At 39.3% G+C, this 13,118-nt stretch overlaps 1 protein-coding gene across 1 annotated transcript in view; it reads left to right on the plus strand.

Moving 5' to 3' along the window:
• Positions 1–13,118, plus strand: part of LOC124261410 (voltage-dependent T-type calcium channel subunit alpha-1I-like) — a 179,832-nt gene that overhangs the window by 104,356 nt on the left and 62,358 nt on the right. The window contains 1 exon segment of the mRNA XM_046695727.1: positions 11,144–11,241. Within this exon segment, the coding sequence (XP_046551683.1) occupies positions 11,144–11,241 (98 nt within the window).

Raw genomic sequence — 13,118 nt, forward strand, 5'->3', positions numbered from 1 at the left:
AATTGGCAAGATCAGTAATTTAGTGTTAAGTAAAACATGCTTTAAGGTGCATTCATGCAGAAAAGTAGCTTGATGTAATTATTGAAGAAAGAAAGAAGTGTTTTTAAGTTGTTGATATTTACCTTTAAGTTTTGCAATGACTGAAATACAGTGAATATGGAAAGTGTATGAAATACTAACGAATCAATGAGGAATCAGTATGAATAAGGTTATTGAATTTCCTACGGAAATCTTTTTTTTAGTTTAGTTTGAGAAAACTCTTGATTTGCATATAGTTGTGGTGCACTCCTTTTATGCTTCCAACATTCAGATTGTTTGGTTATGGGTATTTGTTTTCAAAAATATTTTTCCAGCGTGAGGAATTCATTTTGCATATTTCAGGCAGCATGGAATGATGTGGATTTCTTGCTTTTATTTTCCATTTCTTTGTTTTATTGTTCATATAGGATAGACAAAGGACATTACATTGTCATTAGGGCTAGACATCAAGATACAAATATTTCCCCTCCAAGGCCAGGTTTTCATGAAGGCGAGACATGTAGGTGAGACATCAAGATACAAATATTTCCCCTCGAGGCCAGGTTTTCATCAAGATAGGCGATGAAGGTGTAGGTGAGACATCAAGATCCCAAGCAGGACATTGGTGAGACATCAAGATCCCAAGCAGGGACATTGGATTTTAATGAAGGCTAGACATCAAGATAGGAATATCTCCCCACAATGGACAATAACATTGTCATCGGGGCTAGATATCAAGAATATCAAGATCAAGATATCAAGAATATTTCCCCTCCAAGGACCTTTGCAATGTCATGAAGGCTAGACATTAAGATGGACATATTTCTCCAACTAGGACATTTGTATCATGACGTAGGCTAGATAACATGATAAACATATTACCCACCAAGGACATTAGCACTGTGAGGAGGGCTAGACACCAAGATAGGAATATTTCCCCTCCAAGGACCTTTGCAATGTCATGAAGACTAGTCATGAAGGCTAGATAACATTAAGATGGACATATTTCTCCATGAAGGCTAGGACATTTGTATCAACTAGGACATTTGTATCATGACGTAGGCTAGATAACATGATAAACATTGGAATATGTCCCCACCAAGGACATTTACCGGTACATTGTCATGAAGGCAAGACATTAAGATAGAAATATTTCTCCAACTAGGACATTTGCACTATGACATAAGCTGGATGTCACGATAGGAATATTATCCACCAAGGACATTTACTTTGTCCTAAGTATTTACAAGAAATGCCATTTATTCATATATTTGTGGATTATCCTTCCTTTCTTTGTGCAGGTTTACATTTCCTTGAGGGTGAAACACAAGTTTTTAGTTTCCACACATCGTTTTGCAAATGCAAACAAACTACCTTTGAAGAAAACATGGGAACCATAGATCCCATTTACTTCCTTTTAGTCTCAGTATGTGTAGGTGACATCATACAGAAATATAACATGTTTTTCATTATCCTATGAACATGCTGTTTAAAAGGCAAACAACATACAACAATGGCTCAAATGCAATTTTACCAAATGTTTTCTGTCTTGCTTGTTATGGAAGATTTACCTTACCTCAAGGATGATCCGTCTACATGGGCTGTGTATGTTTTGCCTCAGGTGCACGACAGTGCAATGGCACTGTTTTCATCTAACTGAAATGTTCATTTGAGATAAATGTGAAGCTTCTCATTTCTTTCCACCCATGAAGATCCAGGTTAGAATTGATTTTCAATAACCCATGCTTGTTGTAAGAGGTAACTAATGGGATCGGGTGGTCTGGTTCGCTGACTTGGTTGACACATGTCATCGTATCCCAAGTGTGTAGATCGATGCTCATGATGTTTATCACTGGATTGTCTGGTGCAGACTAAATTATTTACAGACCGCTGCATATAGCTGGAATATTGCTGAGTGCGGCGTAACACTAAACTCACTCACTCACTCAATCACTCTCACTCACTCACTCACTCACTCACTCACTCACTCACTCATTGAGATAAATGTGAGGCTTCTCATTTCTTTCCTATACTGATGATCTGCAACAACCCACTCCATGGTAATTCCAGGTTAGAATAAGTCAACCTGTGCTGGTCTGGAACTGTGACTTGATGGATTGGATGGTCAGACACTGTGACTTGGTTGCTTGTGTGTCTTCATACCGTGACAGCCTGTACTGTTGCTCACAATATCGACCACAGGATTGTCTTGTCCCGAATGTTATATATACAGACGGTGATATACCTGGAATACTGTCAGTGTGGTGTCACACAACCCTGTACTGAGTAGGGTTTTGGAAAAGGGGAATTTTCTGTACAGAGGCTCTGGTTGCAAGAACCTGTAGCGTTTAGTCAGCCAGCTGCTAGATGACACAACCAAGTGCATCTGTTGCATGTTTGTGGAATCTGGTCTGACTGATATCGTTGCATATTAATGAGTAAACATATGCCGTAGTGTCAGGTTGGGTTCATCAGTGCACTTGGTGCATGGATGTTCTGTATCACTCTTTAATGCAATGGGAATTCTAGTTGTTGAAGAACTTGCTTGTCATGCCAAAGGTCTAGGTTCATTTCCTGATTTGCTTGATGTGTGAAGCCCTTTCTGTGGGAAACCAAAATAATAATGATGCTATCGTACAAGGTTACAACCCTCTTTTTGCAGTATAAATTAATCATTTCTTTCAGATGTGTGTCTGTCATTCCATTTCATTAAAAGTAGCTGGCAGGGAAATACAATTTCAGCCTCCCTGTCAAATGGTACACATTAATTGTGTGTGAAATGCATTTAGAGCCAAGTAGTCTGTGTAATATTTTCCATCACTCTCTGCAACCAATCCTGTAGGAAAGTATTAATCAGGTGCCAAGAGTTACATCCCTTGGGCATGCCAGGATGCTATGATCTTGGTTTTGAAACCCAGATTCTTTCATTCAGATCATTGGATTGTATCTTCATGCTTGTGGGTTTCATCAAAGTGGTAAGCATGGATGATGACCTCCATCACTTGGGGCTTTCTCCCACACCAAGTTGTAATGTTGTTCAAAAACAAAATATTGTTCAAAGAAGTGTTAGCCAACTCACTCACTCACATTCTCTTCCCACAGAGGTTACTCAAGTCATATCTTCCCACGTAACCTCTGTTCTAATACGGCCATATTTCCCCTGTCGGCAAAAAATCACAACACGAATTATCTCCCTTCTTTCTATCCAATCAGAACACGTGTTACATCGACTTAGATCCAATATGGCGCCTGCCATGGAGTTTGTTGATCAATATGCGAAGGATAGATTCGGTATTTCATGTTTAACTGAAAACCAGAAACTAGCAATAGAAAGTGGGGCATGAAATATCCTTCCTGTGTCGATGACTTATGTTGATGTGACACACAAAGACATTTAATGGCTAGCTTGTCCGTTGTCAATGAGGGCGATAGAGACACCATTGATCAGCCATTACATGACTGAGTTCTGTCTAGAAGAAACGTTTGCGCATCGCGCAGGGGAAGAGGTGCTATTGTAGTTTTCCCGAAGCATACAGAACTTACAGAGGCCTTGCGAATGATCACTTTTGAAACAACGTCGCTGATTGCACAACTAAATCTCATTGCAACCAATCACGAATCCTGAACACTTGCACCATGAAAGGGCTGTATTAGAACAGAGGTTACTTGGGAAGATATGACTTGAGTAACCTCTGTGGGAAGAGAATGTCACTCACAGGGAAAAAAGAATATTGAATGTCAGAGGGAGACACTAAAACTGGAGTACTCCTTGTCAAAATATTCCTCCATTAACCTTACCATTTTGACCCGTGAAGGTCTGAGTTTGAATTTGTCTTCAAGCAACCCATGTTTGTTGTTAGGCAACTAATGGGATTGATGGTCAAGCTTGTTGACATGGTTGTTGCTTGTCATCATTTCCAATATGTGTTGATAGATGCTCATGCTGTTGATCACTGGATTGGCTGGACCAGGCTTGATAACTTACAGACTGCAATCATATGAGTGTGGCATAAAACTACAAACAAACAAAACTTCATCATTTCCATCATTTTCTAATTGCACTCAGATTGTCTGTAAGTTATCACAATAGAAATAGTCAGGGAAAAAGTTATTCATAATGAATTAAACAGTCTGTTACCTATCCCTCACTGCAAAACCTAAACCGAAACAATTCATCAAACATATGGCAGAAAAGTTACTACAGGACAGGTGTATCTGATGTATGTATGTGGCCATACACCAATTAGCAGCAGCCTTCAAAATCAGTGACTCACTGTGACTGTGACTGTGACTGTGGTTAGGTTGAATTGATGCAGTGAGTGAGTGAGTTGGGCTTGACACTCCTGTCAGCAGTATTTTATTCCATATTTTATATGGATGCTTACCAATTTGGTTAAACCCACTAGCACAGGTATGGCGCAGACAGAACCGTAATCATACTGAAGCTTGGATTTATATTCATGAAATTAAATCATGGGTTTATACTTTGCAACCAGAACTTGAATAACAGAAATGTACTGTACAGATCTTTTTAATTGTCTTGGAAGACTTTGCCATGTTACTTTACAGAATTTTTATTTGAATTTGCAAGAATATGAGGTTTCCAATTAATGCTGAATGATTACAAGTGGGGCCTGGGTCAGAAATATCAACTAGGGCTTCTTTTCCTTCAGAGGTTTTGTTTGGTCTTAATGTTCTGTCTCCCTATGTAACCTTATGGTCTGTGTTGCTCTGAAGAATCATGGTCTGTGTGTACCTCTCCATACTGGGTTCAGCTGGACTAAGGGGCGTGGGGTAGCCTAATGGTTAAAGCGTTGGCTCGTCACGCCGAAGACCCAGGTTCGATTCCCCACATGGGTACAATGTGTGAAGCCCATTTCTGGTGTCCACCGCCGTGATGTTGCTGGAATATTGCTAAAAGCGGCATAAAACCAAACTCAGTCAGTCGGTCAGTCTGTTGGACTAAGACTAAGTCTCTGAAAATAATTTTGATAGAAAGAAATAACTATTTTATTCAAAGAGGAGAACCAGTTAGATGGGAGTTTCTGAAGCTGAAAAAAACAAGACTTGATTCATTTGACTTCTACATTACATACAGGGTTGGGGAAATAATAAGTTTTTGGGAGTGTGAAACAGACATACGTACAGTACCTCTGTGTCTTTTGTATAGTCCAATGTGGATGATCGGGGGAATCTAGTGTGTGACCTGTTTGGTTGAATATGACTTGTATCTCAACACAGGTTCTGTTCATATTATCAACCACATGTTTTTGCTTGGCCCGACCTTGATTATATACAGGTCACATGATACAATAACACATCAGTAGCACAAAACAACCTTCATTAACTTGTTTTCCTCTCTAGTGTCACGTCATGTCAACTTCAGATTTGATGTTATGTCTACCATGGACATAATTTCTTCAGGAATATTACTGTCTGTCTGCAGAAATGTGGATTCCACAAGGCAGATTTGCTCTCAAGTACCTAAGGTACCTCAAGTGCCTAAGGGCTGACCGTATTAAGAGCTACCTAATGAGGAGAGAAGGTTGTAGTGTGACCTCTGTGTGTGTGTGTGTGTGTGTGTGTGTGTGTGTGTACATTGCTCATGACATCAACCACTGGTTGGGTGATACAGCAATCATATTGTTTTCAACAGTTCAAAACAACTTTTATCATTTGTCTTCCTCTCAGAAGTATTGTTCTGATAACTTCTGATGTGTTATCTACCTTGTTCCTTCTACTTCAAGGGTATCGTTTGTCAGTCTTTGATGTGGTTTGCATTGACCTTGATTGTGGTGTCCCCTTCAACCCATACCCGTGAAGGTCCGGGTTAGAATATTGATCTTCAGTAACCCATGCTTGTCATAAGAGGCAACTAACGGGATCGGGTGGTCAGGCTCTCTGATTTGGTTGACACATGTCATCGGTTCCCAATTGCGCAGATTGATGCATATGCTGTTGATCCCTGGATTGTCTGGTCCAGACTCGATTATTTACAGACTGCTGCCATATAGCTGGAATATTGCTGAGTGTGGCGTAAAACTCAACTCACTCACTCTTCAACCCATGATGCTCTCTTTGCCACTGTCATTGACTTAATGTTCTATTAACTTTTGACTTCTTCTTTAAAACCTCAAATTTACTGTCGTAATCACTTTTGACATGACAATCTGTCTACCTCTGATTTACTGTTCTACCCATGTTTGATATAGCATTCTTTCCACCTCTGATTTACTATTCAATCCACGTTTCACATGGCATTCTTTCAACCCTTGATTTACTGTTCTATTCCCTTTTGACATGGCATCCTGTCTACCTCAGACTTACTGTTCTATCCATGTTTGACATGGCATCCTGTCTACCTCAGACTTACTGTTCTATTCCCTTTTGACATGGCATCCTGTCTACCTCTGTTCTACTTACTGATTCCTTACTTTCTATCCATGTTTGACATGGCATCCTGTACACCTCTGACTTACTGTTCTATCCATGTTTGACATGGCATGACTTACTGTTCTATCCATGTTTGACATGGCATCCTGTCTACCTCAGACTTACTGTTCTATCCATGTTTGACATGGCATCCTGTCTACCTCAGACTTACTGTTTGACATGGCATCCTGTCTACCTCTTACTGTTCTATCCATGTTTGACATGGCATCCTGTCTACCTCCTAGATTTACTGTTCTATCCATGTTTGACATGGCATCCTGTCACCTCTGACTTACTGTTCTATCCATGTTTGACATGGCATCCTGTCTACCTCTAGACTTACTGTTCTACCCATGTTTGACATGGCATCCTGTCTACCTCAGACTTACTGTTCTATCCATGTTTGACATGGCATCCTGTCTACCTCAGACTTACTGTTCTATTCCCTTTTGACATGGCATCCTGTCTACCTCAGACTTACTGTTCTATCCATGTTTGACATGGCATCCTGTCTACCTCAGACTTACTGTTCTATCCATGTTTGACATGGCATCCTGTACACCTCTGACTTACTGTTCTATTCCCTTTTGACATGGCATCCTGTCTACCTCTGACTTACTGTTCTATCCATGTTTGACATGGCATCCTGTCTACATCAGATTTAGTTCTGTCTATGTTAGATGCGATGTTCAACCTACCATTGATGTGATGTGATGTTGACCACAGAAATGTTCTTCAGTCTACCTGTACTGTTCCCACCTACGTAAGGTGTTATTTTCCATCTTTGATTTAACATTCCATCTGTCATCCATGTATCTCTTGTTTCTCAAGTCCGACAGACCAAATTATTTAATTACGACACCGACACAATGAATCTTTTAAATTTAATGCTCATTTTTGAATGCCTTTTGTCCATATTTGAAAGCACTTAAATTTAGAACCAATCAGACAACATGCAGGTTTCAGATTTCCAGATAACTTGGCTCTGCATTGAAAACCATGTATAGTTGTATCTGTTCTGTCATGACAAGACTATTTGCTGTTCTTTGAAACTAGCAGATATAAGGATCAGGATGCCAGGATGCCAGGTAGGATGCCAGCTCAGCTGAGGAAGGATGCCATCTCAACTAAGGAAGCATTGAGTAATGTTTTTTAAATTAATAATTACTTATATTTTGTCAGTTTATTATAAGCAAATCCATGAGTTAAATATGAAATGATCCTTTGAAGGTTCTAATCCACACTGATGTTTTAACATCAAAGTATTCTAAAGAATTGTGACTTGATACATTGGACAGCACAGTCAGTCCAAGAACATCACTATCTGATACTGTCTGTCGAACAGGTTTGAGAAAGATCTTCATAATAGATGTGTCCTTCCACAATGATTCTGTTGCATGTGTCAGAGGCATGTGAGATATGAAGCCTCTGCTTAACAGATTCTAGCTTTCCCAAAATCCACATGCGAAGAACAGTTATTTCATTCTGCATGGTAAACAAGGTCAAGGTCAAATCCCAAACCCCCAGTTCCACCTAAATCCATAAAGTTTATAACCTTGTACTACATGGAACCACCTTCTCCTTCTCCTGCCTATTGTCATCCAACGCCCATCAGGGTCATGATGTTCAATATGTTCTGCAGCCCAAAATACAATCAGCCCTCACTCATACAGATTTTCCTGCATCAGTTCCAATTTTCCTTCTATGCATGCATCATGATCAATGTTATAAATGTTTTAATGGCATTTACAAATTGTTGTGTTACACATGTAGTTCTTTCTTTCCTTCATGCAACCTGAAAGTTAATTGCAAACTTATAAATGTAATTAAATAATTCTCGCCACTTAAAATTCCTGAAAATCATAATTTAACTATGGGACCATGCATAATTAAGGCCTATCAAAGACTGGCTCCGTTCATGTTCAATAGACCAACATTGGAATACAAACTTTCCACAGACAGAAATCAATCATACAGAGCATGAACCACATAAGGTATTCTTCGCATACACTCTGAGGATTGCATAAATATGCATTTATTGGCTTTTAATGAAACAGTTATTGGAGACATTTTTCAAACGGGTTATCAGAAATACTATTTCCTGGTATTTTCCTGTTTTTTCTAAGTACAGTCGATATTCAAACAATTGAATCAATATAGGTTAATAAGATGGGCGTTTTAATCAGTCATTGGGAAAGTAGCATTACATGAATGAGGAAATAGGACATGTATTGACTGGCAACCATATTGGTATGGGTGATTCCTGGAAGGGAGGATTGATTCACAGACTGATGCATCATAGAGACAAAATAAATATCTTGTGTTGTGAAAACAATTGTTTCATGCAGGTTCTTGCTGAATATTTTTAAATCATGACACCAAATAAAATTTTGTGTTTTACGATTGTGCGAAACATGTCAGGTCATCATCATGTTAAACAAACTTCTGTGGTTATAGTATGTAAGATTAGTAATGTTGATATTAGAAGAATTAATATTTGATGATGCCATTACAAGAATGGACTTCCATTGAGACCAACACCATATTGCTATTTCATCATTGGTATAAATGCCATCTACTCTGTGCATGCTGTGAATGACTGAATTATATTGATTTTGAATGACCAGTCCCCAGTTCCTTTGACAACGCTTTGCATGCGCTTTGCATGATGCCTGTTGCCCAGTAACGGAAAATTAACAATCACACAACTGAATTTAGTGTGGATTTTCACTGTGTTCCATTATGAGAGCATGCATTCTTCACAGAGGTATAATCGCCTGTTGATCTTCAGCTGATTGAATAGAAAGGTGTTAACGCGTTTGTCATTAAATTCCTGTGGGATCTTGCTGCTGGTTGAATCGAGGAATGCTTGGTGAATTCCAGAAGGTTACAAAGTCCTAACTGTGTTTATTTTCTGAGTAATCGACTGTTTAGAGGGAATTGCCAAACTCATCAAAAGAGACAAAGCCATTTTGTTTTACATTTACAGCTTTGTGTTTTGTGTCTCTCTTATGTCATCAATAAAGTGCATGTCATTATCTTCTACACATTTGCTGGTTATTTTCAGACTAAGTAAAACAGAATGCTTGTTAGAAATCTTGATTTCAGGCCAGATTTGTTCAGTGTGTTTAGAAAAGATTGTAATTCCTTGAAGGTACTGAAAAACAGGGCACTGCAAGTGCCAGATATTATGGTAAATCTAGTGTTTTAGGGTTGTTTTGCAATACTTTAAAATGTTTGCGGTTGATGTGTTCATCATGAGGTCAGGGATTGTGTCACAGAGGGTGTTTACCTCTGGCTAGGTGGTGTCAGGGGTAGGTGTTCACCTAGTCACAGCTTGTGGAAGGAGGTGTTCACCAGGTCACAGCTTGTGGAAGGAGGTGTTCACCACTGATTGACAGCAGATGTTCTGTCACAACCTGTTGGAATGGGTGTTCACCTCTGAGTCACGGCCTGTTGGAGGTGTTCACCAAGTCACAGCCTGTTGGAGGTGTTCACCAAGTCACAGCTTGTGACAGAGGGTGTTTACCACCGAGTCACAGCTTGTGATAGGTGTTCACCAAGCCACAGTTTGTGATAGAAGATGTTCACCACTGAGTCACTGGTTGTGTGAGAGGGTGTTCACCACCAACACAAGACTTTTAAGGAGATGACAGTTATTTACTGAGTTTACAGAGAAGGTGTTCACTAGTTCAAGATTTGTGGAAGGTGTTCAACACTGAGTCAGGGTTTGTAGGAGAAGGTGTTCACTTGGTCAAGGTTTGTTGGAGAGGGTGTTCACAAGGTTAAGGAATTCTAATGCCAGATCACACCTTGGAAGATAAGGGTGTTCATTGCTGGAGGTCTGTAAGTACCGGTATAGAGTGTCCAAGTCAGGAACCCGAGAGGGTACAACAGGGTGTTAAGGATTGACGGAGAAGTCAAATTTAGGTGAGAATGTAAAGCACGTTTAAAATGTTCAGAGAAAGAGCACTGACAGTTTTTTTATCATGTACATGTTATTGGGAAATGGAATCAACCATCATGCTCAAGAGGGATTGACGACAACCATAGGGTTGACAACAAAAGGATCCAACCATTGGATCAGTGGGGATCATGAGTCATGATTCATTTTCCTGACAGTGTTTGTTCTTCGGAATATTTCATGATGTATGCAACTGTTAGAGAAAAGATTTTGAAATATTGTGCAGACAATGGTGTAAGGGAGGTAACTGCTGTGACAGAGGTATATGTGTGAGTTCAGAAAGCAATTAAATGAATCCATAGTTTTTGTGATCCAACCATTTCAGTTGTTATGAATATTTGTATATATTTCAATTCAATTCACTTAAAACTTTCTAAACATGCCATTTTTAAGACAGTGTTTTATTTATGTGTTCCATGTTTTGACTTACTAAATCTGAAACTGGAAAATTTAGAGCTTACTGAATGGTTAATTAGCTTTTGAAAGTACATTCAGGATGTGATTTCAAGTAAACCTTTGTTCCATATGTAAAACTGCTTAGACAAACCTAAACCCAATGTTTATTCATAAGTATAAATGTGACTTAATTCTTCTTTTTCTATTCCATTATGTGGAGAGCACAACGCTGACTTGTTTGTTTCACAGGAATCTGATGACAGTGGTGTTGACAGTAGAGTGTGGATACGATATATATTTCATACAAGTGATGAAACACTTCATCTATTTCAGAGCTGTGGAATATGGCATCGATACAGAAAACCTCAGCATATCTGCAATAAGAACAATCCGTGTGCTTCGTCCATTGAGGGCCATCAACAGAATACCCAGTAAGTAGATGGTGGTGGTGGTGATGACGTTTGTTGTTTGTTGTTTAACGCCGCACTCAGCAATATTCCAGCTATATGGCGGCGGTCTGTAAATAATCGAGTCTGGACCAGACAATCCAGTGATCAGCATCATGAGCATTGATCTACACATTTGGGATACATTGACATATGTCAACCAAGTCAGCGAGCCTGACCACCGATCCCGTTAGTCGCCTCTTACCACAGGCATGGGTTGCTGAAGAACAATTCTAACCAGATCTTCACTAGATATTGTTGGATGTATAGAAATGCATTCCCTTTTGAAACCAGAAGGCCCTCAAACTTTGGCTCTGTGCCACATAGGGGGCTGAGTTTAAACAATGTGATGCTTTAAATAAGATGCATCTGTTTGGCCTGAGTATAAACTATAGAATTCCAAAAGATGAAGCATCATTTAGTGTCAGAAATTAATAATATGATCCCCTTAAGATGAAGTTATGGTATGCGTTTAAGCTACATTGTCTCTCAAGGTAAAGCTTCTTTTATGAGTGGGATTTGTAGTCAAATAGAGTGTCTGCTAGCTGCAGAGATATCTGCAACCTCCTCAGCTGGACTTCAACCGAAGGATCAGGAATATTTTACTGTGTTTCACTCACAAACAAGGATGGAGTACCCAGTGTGAATGTAGTGAACATCATCATCAAAATATTGGATCAGTGCATTGGACAGCACCAACATCGGTTTGTAAAAATGGACATTAAAACAGTGGAGGATAAAAACATCAAATTATGTCACAATGTTCTCAGCAGTTTGTTTTAATTAAAGACAAAAGAAAAGCTGAAGTGCACTCTCCCAGGCACTTGCGTTCAACTGGCATGTTTACATCTGGAATTTCATCCCAGCAATCTGGCAGTGAATCTGAAGCCAGTGCTATGTCTGTCTGCTGAGGTATCTGTCACTTCCCATTGACTAGTGCCAGAATGTTATTATGGATATACTGTACAAAACCGACACTTTGTCTTCGCTGTTCAGCATGGATGCAAGTCACCATTGGACCAGTTTATGAAAAGACAGTCCTGTTTGTTTAAAGATGCAGGATGCTTAGGAACTAGTTTGTGAGGGATTCAAGTCACTATTGAGTCAGTTTTTGAAAAATGCCAGCCAATGTAAAACTGTGCAGTGACTTATGCAATTGCAAGTCACTACTGAACCAGTTTGTGAGAAATGCTATCCAATGTAAATCTGAATCATGCAGGTCAATATTGAACCAGTTTGTGAGACGTTTCAATCATAATTGTCAAGGATACCAGCCATGACTGATTTTTTTTTTCAAGATTCAAGACACTATTTAAATGGTTGACAGTGCCAGCCATTTCTGAAACCATTGCTTAGAAATGCCACAAGCATTTACATTATGTTCAGAGAGGCAACAGCATGAGTGTTCTCAATGTCAACCATTGTTGATGGTCTATGGAACACCAGTAACAGCAATTTATCAGACCAAACTTCAAAAATCTCTTTTACACATATCGCCACCAAAATGATGTTTGGACAAGTAAGGTTTTGAAATGTCATTATGCTGTGAATACTTCAGAATATCCCCCGAAACGGATACATCATGAAAACTGGTCCCCAGCCAGATGTGTTGAGTGTAAAATGTGATGGATTAGGTGATGAAACTTGATGACATGGTTCATAACATGTACTTTGATGTGTAGATTGATGTTCATAATATCGATCACTGGATTCAATATTTCCAAGCTGGAATACTGCGGAGTGTGGTGCTAAAACAACAAACAAACTTCAGAATGCCATGGCAACAGGAATGGATCTGCAGTTAGCTGTGTAGTGTGTCAGATATCAGATGTTCGAATCCTTCTTTGATCTGATTATATTAC

The sequence above is a fragment of the Haliotis rubra genome, unplaced genomic scaffold (assembly GCF_003918875.1).
Source record: "Haliotis rubra isolate DU_JTF1 unplaced genomic scaffold, ASM391887v1 Scf8, whole genome shotgun sequence".
In the NCBI taxonomy this organism is placed as follows: Eukaryota; Metazoa; Mollusca; class Gastropoda; order Lepetellida; family Haliotidae; genus Haliotis; species Haliotis rubra.